The 8336-nt window shown below is 44.2% G+C and overlaps 1 protein-coding gene across 5 annotated transcripts in view; it reads right to left on the reverse strand.

Moving 5' to 3' along the window:
- Positions 1-8336, reverse strand: part of Ube4b (ubiquitination factor E4B) — a 113218-nt gene that overhangs the window by 4117 nt on the left and 100765 nt on the right. For 4 of the 5 annotated variants that reach the window (XM_015501417.2, XM_015501418.2, XM_048783635.1 and 1 more), the window contains 2 exons: positions 6528-6662; positions 5096-5287 (listed from right to left, as the gene is read on the reverse strand). In XM_015501417.2, the coding sequence (XP_015356903.1) occupies positions 5096-5287; positions 6528-6662 (327 nt within the window). The remainder of the gene's footprint in view (positions 1-5095; positions 5288-6527; positions 6663-8336) is intronic. The other variant, XM_048783637.1, reaches the window with a different exon arrangement.

An 8336-nucleotide genomic window follows, 5' to 3' on the forward strand; every position in this document is an offset into this window, starting at 1 on the left:
CCCACTAAGCTCTGCCTCCTAAAGGCTCCTATTTGCCAATAGTACTGCTGCCCCAGGGAACAAGCCTTGACCGCGGGGACCCTGGGGGACCCTAAGCTACTGCTTGACTTTTCATCATCTGTAGATAAATGTGAGCAGAACTAACAGGTGGTTCCAAAAATTAAGAAATGGAGAAATGGTTTATTTCTTTTTGGGGAAAAGAAGGTATATACAGTGGGCCAGGTTTGGGGATGACAAACCCAGGGATTCTTTCCAAGTTCTACTTTAACATGATATCTGGACCCCTAAAGCAAGAATTCTCAACCTGTTAGATTCAACACATTCTTTTTCTATTTTATTGAGAGACAGGGTCTCACTGAGTTGCTTAGCACCTTGCTGTTGGTGAGGCTGGCTTTGAACTCATGATTCCTATCTCAGCCTCTAGAACCGCTGGGATTACTGAGGTGCGCCACGGCGCCTGGCTAAAAGATCATGTTCTTAACTTTAAGAATCTTTTTTATTTTTTAAATATTTTATTTATTTATTTTTAAGTTTTCGGTGGACACAACATCTTTGTTTGTATGTGGTGCTGAGGAGGATCGAACCTGGGCCGCACGCATGCCAGGCGAGCCACATCCCCAGCCCCAACTTTAAGAATCTTACTATAGAGTAGTTAAAAAATTAAAACAACAATACCTGCAAGTCATACATCAGATAAGGAACTACCATCCTGAATACACAAAGAATTCTTTCAACTCAACAAGAAACAACAAAGTGTCCAATTAAAAATAAGCAAAGGACTTGAACAGACATTTCTTCCAAGAAAACATATGAATGAATGTCTAGAAAGCACATAAAAAGGTGTTCAACAGTGTTTCTCATTAGGGAAAGAGAATCAAAATCACAATGAAATACCACTTTGCTTCCATGAGGATGGCTACACAAGTTTGTTAACCAGAAATTAACAAGTGTCAGTGAGGATGTGGAGAAATCTGAAGACCTGTACACTGCTGGGGGGAGGGTAACAATGCAGCAGCTGTGGAAGTCGGTGTGGGCTTTCAAAAGCTAATCACGGAATTGTCTATGGTCAACCACTCCACTCCTGGGCATCCGGGAGACCGGAAAACAGGTATTCAAGGAACTCAGTGAGACTCTGTCTCTAAATAAAATATAAAATAGGCCTGGAGATATGGCTCAGTGGTCAAGTGCCCCTTAGTTCAATCCCCAGTATCCCCCCTCTAAAAAAGAAAACAGGTATTCAAATAAATACTTACATGAATGTTTATAGCAGCATTATTCATAATAGCCAGAAGGGGGAACAACCAAAACGTTCATTAACTGATGAAATATTCAGCAATAAAAAGGAATGAAGTGCTGAAACATTCCATAATATGGATGAACCTCAAAAACATTATTTACCTATTTAATCCATTTATTTTTATTTTTGTGTTGCTGGGGATGAAACCCAGGACCTCATGTATGCTAGGTGCTTTCCATCACTGAGCTACACCCCAGCCACTCAAAAACAGTATTAAATCCAAGAAGAAACACACACAAGTTACGTACCACATGATTCTGTTTATATGAAATGTCCAGAATAGGTAAATAGGTAAATCCAAACACAGGTAAAAGAGAGACAGAACCCAGAATTATGGTTGCTGGGTGAATGGACAGTGACTGCTTAATGGGTACAGGTGTTCCTTTTGGGGTGATAATAATGTTCTGGAACAGAGATGATAGTTGCATACCACTGTGAATGCATTATACACCATCTAATTGTACACTTTAACATAGTTAATTTATATTATGGGACTTTTACCTTAAAGGAAAGAAAGAAAAACTTGAACAAGAAAATGAAGCACTAAATTTACAATAAGAAGGCTCAATATTCTGGTAGGTTAGAGAAGGAGCTTGCCTGGGAGATGTGCAACTTGAGACGGGTTATTTTACTTTTCCCTGGGAACAGTGTACAAATGCTCCATGAATGCTGGAAAGCAATCTGTCTGTGGAATTGGATCTGCCCATGAAAGGACGGTCAGGTGTGGTCATCAATGCCACCTGAGTCCCCCTCAGATCTCCCTATCCTGGGTTCTCTCAGTTCCAGGGACCAACTACTAAATGCCACTTCTCAGTAGTGCAGAGCCCAGGGGCTCTTCAACCCTGCAACTTTATCAACCTCCTGCACCTGGTCTTTAGCCCTTTCCTGATGTAGCCCTTAACTTTTTCCTTGTAAAGATGTCATTTTTTTCTTCTTTTGTTCTCCGTGAAAACAAGACATAGCAAAGCAAAGCCAAGCCAACTACGATGATTTCTTCCAAAGGAGAAAATGGAATTCTGCTGCCTCTCCTCTAATTCCTCTGAGCGCTCAATACTCCCAGGCCTGAAAACCCTCAGATGAAACCAGCAAGTAGCAGAGTACTGGAATGCACACCTGTGATCCCAGCAACTCATGGGCTGAGTCAGGAGGATCCTAGTTCCAGGGCAGCCTCAGCAAAAAAATTAAGTGAGACCCTGTCTCAAAATAAATAGGGCTGAGGATGTGGCTCAGTTACAGAGCAACCCTGGGTTTAATCCCCAGCACCCAATAAATGAATAAAATGAAATAAAATAACCAAGCAGGCAGGACTCTAATCACCTTAAGGCCACCATAAACAGAAAATGCCCAACCGGCAGCACAAACAATATCCTGTAAAAGAAAGCAAAGATACTACTGAAAATGTGTGTGTGTGTTTTTTTCAGCTGGGCACAGTGGCTCCCACCTAATCCCAAAGACTTGGGAGGATACCAACTTTGAGTCCAGCCTGGGCAACTTAGTGAGACCCTGTTTCAAAATAAGAAAAAAATTTTAAAAAGGGCTGGGGACATGGTTTAGTGGCAAGGCACCCCTGAGTTCAGTTCCCAGTATAAAACATAAGTAAATAAAAGATGAATAAATAAAATGGGCTGGGATGTAGCTCAGTGGTAAAGCATCCCTGGATTCAATTCTCAGTAGCAAAAAGAAAAAAAAAAAGTGTTTTTTCTCCATGTGTTATTGGTAGAGAAAGTCTCTTTCACAGGTCTGTTTTTTGTTTTTTGGGTACTGAGGATTCAATGCAGGGATGCTTAACCACTGAGTCATATCCTCAACTCATTTTTAAACTTTTGAGATAGGATCTCCCTAAATTGCTGAGGCTGGCTTTGAACCTGTGATCCTCCTGCCTCAGCCTTCTGGGCTGCTGGGATTATAGGCTTGTGTCACAGCAGCTGGCTCCTTTACAGGTCTGGAAGGTCAGGGCTCTTTAGACCCGGGGCAGGGGAGACTGGTGTGCCATGGTGTAGAATCCACTAACCACACTCCAGCCGTTGCCAGCAGAAGATGCCACCACAATCCCTGGCGCTGGCACTGGCAGGCAGGGTGGAGCTGCTGTTGTCACCAGGACAGGCAGCGAGAGGCTCTCCTGTGGCTCCCACTTGTCTGCAGCCTTGCTGGACATGCCTGCTCATCTGCACTGAAGGCTTCCTGACTACCTTAAACTGTAGCCACAGCAAGACCCGCAGAGAACAGGGCACTCCAAATGCCCCTGTCCCCTTGGTGGTAGTGAGCAGCCGGGGATGCTTCACTGCCATCAGCCGGCTATGCAGGAGAGGCCAGCTGCCATCCAGCTGCGCAGTCTACCTCAGTAGGTACTTCCACTTCCCTGTCCTCACTATAGACTATCCACCATTCCTGAATATGTGTGCTATTATATAGTCATAGGCTAGAAAACAGTACATATTTTAACATTTCCCCAAATAACTATAATTTTCAAACCCTTTCATTTACCACCACTTTCTATGGAAAAAAAAAAAAAACTGCTTTAGACACACATTTTCCCCCATTATAGGTACTCTGTCGAGGCTACTTCCCTTGCTTATAATAAAAAGCACCCACATATGTAAATTATAACTCAAAAAAGCTTTAAAAAAAAAAAAAAAGCACCCATTAGGGGTGAGACGGGTAAAGAACCTTCCAGAATGGGTAACCTGTGAAGTGAGAAATTCTGGAAAAGGGGTGTGAGAAAGGTGGAGGCACAGAAGCCAGCAAGGCCCTCTCTGGGCACTGAGAGCAGGAAGCTGAGAGGACAATGTGTTCAGGGCCAGACACCAGGAGGCGAACTGTACCTCCATCCCACCCGAGCTCTGTGCACTTGCACAGGCAATTCGGCCTCTCTGAGCCTCCGTTTGCTCATTCAGTAGAGACCCCACATCACTGAGTTCTGCGAGGACCAAGTGAGTGAAATAGAGGAGGGGTTCACTGCAGCAGTGAGTGAGCGCTGCAGACACAGGGAGCAGAGCTCAGAGGGAGGGGAAGCCCCTTCTGAGGCGACTGCGTATCACACAAGAAGGCTTCAGAGCAGGAGCTTAGACTAAATGGATGGCTGTGGAGGAGCAAAGCATACCTGAACCAGGCGCAGTAGCATATGCTCAGAATCCCAGTTATTCTGGAGGCTGAGGCAGGAGGATGGCAAGTTTAAGGCCAACCTGTCCAATTTAATGAGACCCTATCTCACAATAAAAAATGAAAAGGTCTGGGGAGGCGGCTCAGTGGCAGAGTGCTTGCCTAGCATGGTAATCCCCAGTACCCTAAAAACACACACAACCCAGATCTAATTCCAGGGGGCACAGGAATGCAGGAGAGGGAGGAGTACAGAGATAACCATGAGTGACTCCAGACCCAGATCATGAAGGCATGGCATCACTATAGCAGGAGACTGGGAAGATCTGGATTCTGTGAGAAAATCTGGCTCTTGGGAATTTAATGTGCTGTTGAATAAGGTGAGGGAAGAACTCAACCTCGGGAGGATCAGGGAGCCGGATCTGCTCTTTACTTCCTAAGGAACATAAGCAATTCATCTCCTCTTATACCTGACATGTTTCCCAGCCACTGGGGCCATTATTCACGCTTAGGTACTAAAAACTTGTCAATCCATGATGACCATCACCTTTCTTCACTGGGAGTGGGGAGAATTCAAAGGACAGACGGAAATGTAACTGGGCAGGGTCTGCCAGGAGAAGAACTGAGAAGTGATTGAAATGCCCAACTCAGCAGCCTGAACCCCAGGCCCCTGAAAAATGGCCTTGCTCCCTTGGCACTAACCTGGTCATCAGCAATGGCTTTAGCAAACCGAGCACAGTCCAGCTGCAAGTAAATATCCGTCAGCTGGTCCAAAAGCTTCTTTGGTTCAAAGCCGTATTTCTCTGGATTTTCAACTTTCAGGTCACGGCACTTTGGGCCACAAAGTTGCTGAAGATTGAAGTTCAGCATTGCAGCCAATCGGGGTCCAAGTTCCTAGGAAATCACAGGATAATACAACAATTAATGCTGTTGAGACAAGTGAGAAGGACCAAAAACTCCTACTTCAGTGGCTGGTTTAGCCCTCAAAGACTCTCTTAAGTGTGCTGCGTGGCACATGCTAAAGAAGTCCAGCTTTACGTTCATATGTCTTTAATTCCCATTTCTTATATGAAAATTCTGGTAATTAATGGAATGTTGAAGGCTGATGACAAATACCAACAAAAGTCTTCTCTTTAAATTCATGCTTTTAATTATGAAAATAAGAAACATTCCAAATTCAGAAAGCCTGGTGTGGTGGTACACAACTATAATCCCAGCAACCTGGGAAGCTGAGGCAGGAGGATCACAAGTTTAAAGCCAGACTTAGCAATTCAGTGAGGCCCTAAGCAACTTAGTAAGATCCTGTCTCCACAAAAATAAATAAATAAATAGGAAACAAATAAAAACAACTTATTTGTGGTTCTAATTAGCCTTTGGCTGCTGCTGTTGCTTCTCCTTCCTTTTTTGGGGTTTTGGGGATGAAACTCAGGGCCTCTTGCATGCTAAGCATATTCTCTACTCTTTATCGACACCCCACGGAGTTTGTGGCTTCTTTTTATTTTTAAAAATTTATTTATTTATTTTTGTGCTACTGGGGACTGAACCAGGGGTGCTCCACCACTGAGCTACATCTCAGCCCTTTTTAAGTTTTGAGACAGTGTCTCACTAAATTGCCAAGGTTAGCCTCAAACTTGCAATCTTCCTGTTTCTGCTGCCTGCGTCACTGTGATTACAAACGTGTACCACTGCATCCAGCTCTTTGGCTTCTTGAATGTGACAAAGCTATATCTACAAGAACCAAAGAACTTACATATTATCAATGATTCTACTTAATGTATTCCAATTTTATGTTACCTAATATTTTCCTACACAAAGAGGAATCAATAATGATAAAAATGTCATAACTTCAGTACCAACAAACCAATGTACTGTCTAAGCAGAAAGTGAACAAAGTCACCTTGGAATCATCTGCAGAAGGTGTAGTAACATCAGAGATCTTCACTAGAGTCTAACAGCAGGGTATCTGTGTGTATCAATTAGCATAAATGGGAATAAAATCAGCAACAGAACTTCATGTATTGGTGACTGTGATGCTAACATTTCCAGAATTTCAACAATTGCATCAAGTTTTAAGTGCTCAGGTCTGGATGTGGGAGCCAACAGATAAAACAAACACCCCACAGCTTCTACTCACTGGTCTGAGGAACGGCTTCTGGACCTGCTTCGTGAGGATATGGAACATGTCCACGGTTTCTGTCGCCAGGGCCAGATAAGAGCGTGAAACACGCTCATCCTGAGCAAGCTGAGACTGCCGGGCCTGCTGCTGATCCTAGGAAACATCAAGCAGGTGCCAAAAAAATCTCAGAACCAGCCATCAGCTCACTAACACGTCAAGTGCAAAGGAAAAACACAGTCATCTCATAACTGGAAAAGTGGCTACAGAGCCAACATGCTCAGGGGTAAGGTAACCACCCCCCACCCCCACCCCCACCCCATTGCAGAGAGCTGACGTGGACTCCTCTCAGTGTGAGAACCATTTAGGTGGCCTGGGGACTTTTTTGCTTGGTGCTGGGGATAAACCCAGGGCTGTGTGTGCTAAGGATGGGTTCTACCACAGACCTCCTCCCTGAGCCTGGCACGTTCCTTAACTCTCTTGAGTTTCCTCTGTTTTCTCAATGATAAAAAAAGTGTCTCAATTTCCACGGAGGATGAGTTACGTGACTGTAACATGGCACCTGGTACAAACTGGTGCTATAAAAGGGTAGTTCATTTCTCTCTCTCTCTCTCTTTTTTTTAGAGAGAGAGAGAGAGAGAAAATATGAAAATGAGAATTTTTAATATTTATTTTTAGTTTTCGGCGGACACAACATCTTTGTTTGTATGTGGTGCTGAGGATCGAACCCGGGCCGCACGCATGCCAGGCGAGCGCGCTACGGCTTGAGCCACACCCCCCAGCCCAGTTCATTTCTCTTAATAAAAACTTTTACTTAGTCATCGCTATTTTAAAAACAGGCGATGCACTCTGCCATGAGGCCTCTCATTCTGCCCTTGCACCAAGTGCCTGTGGGTGGCCGAGCTTTCTGAATTTTCTTTCGACTGTCAGGCTGTCACCCCTTCATGGCGTCAGCATGCTTGCCTCTGGCACCATCTTTCTCCCTTGGTTCTGCCTGGGTTGGGAAATGAGGGGAACTGAGCTTGTGAGCAGTCGCATTATCCCTAAGTTTTACATCTGCCCAGAGGCCTTTTCTCATAAGGGGAGGGGAAAACAGCTGGAACAGCTAATGTCACTCAGGGAGCACTCTCTGGGGTCAGAATTTGTCATGCCTGGTGGAGATCCTGCAGCAAGGCATGGGACCTATGCACTACTCCGTGGTCACAGATGAGCCCATTCAGAAAAAAATGAAAGAAAAGCTAGGTGCAGGGCTGGGGATGTGATCTTTCTAAGCTTCAGTTTCCTCATTTGTTAAATGGAGATATTTATAGTGCCTATCTTTAGGACTGCTATGCGGATTAAGTGAAAGGATTAGTGCATACTGGGTGAGTGCGCTATTATTAGGTCAGGTATCAACTATCCCTGAGTACAGAGGTGGTCCAGGCCAGAGGGCACACTCCCCCACCACAAAGGGGAAAAGAGAGAACAACACCCACCCACTGGCTCCTGGGAGACTGGCTGTGGGCTCACCGGTCCCAGCACCAGTCCCATATAGGCCAGAGACCCAGCCCTGGTACTCAAATGCCAACACACACATACTCTATCCTGGTGCATGGTGACAGGCCCAGGGTACTAAATAAGCAAGCACTAAATGCCTTTAACTATTTTTTTGTATTTATTATTAACAATATATGTTTACTGTAGAACTAAGAAGTTCAGAAAATAAAAAAGGCAATAAAACTATTTGTAATTATTATTATTTGAAAAAAAATTTAAACTTTATTAATTAATTTATTTTTATATGGTGCTGAGAATCAAACCCTGGGCCTTGCAAGTGCAAGGTGAGCACTC

This window comes from Marmota marmota, unplaced genomic scaffold, assembly GCF_001458135.2.
Source record: "Marmota marmota marmota unplaced genomic scaffold, marMar, whole genome shotgun sequence".
Classification (NCBI taxonomy): domain Eukaryota; kingdom Metazoa; phylum Chordata; class Mammalia; order Rodentia; family Sciuridae; genus Marmota; species Marmota marmota.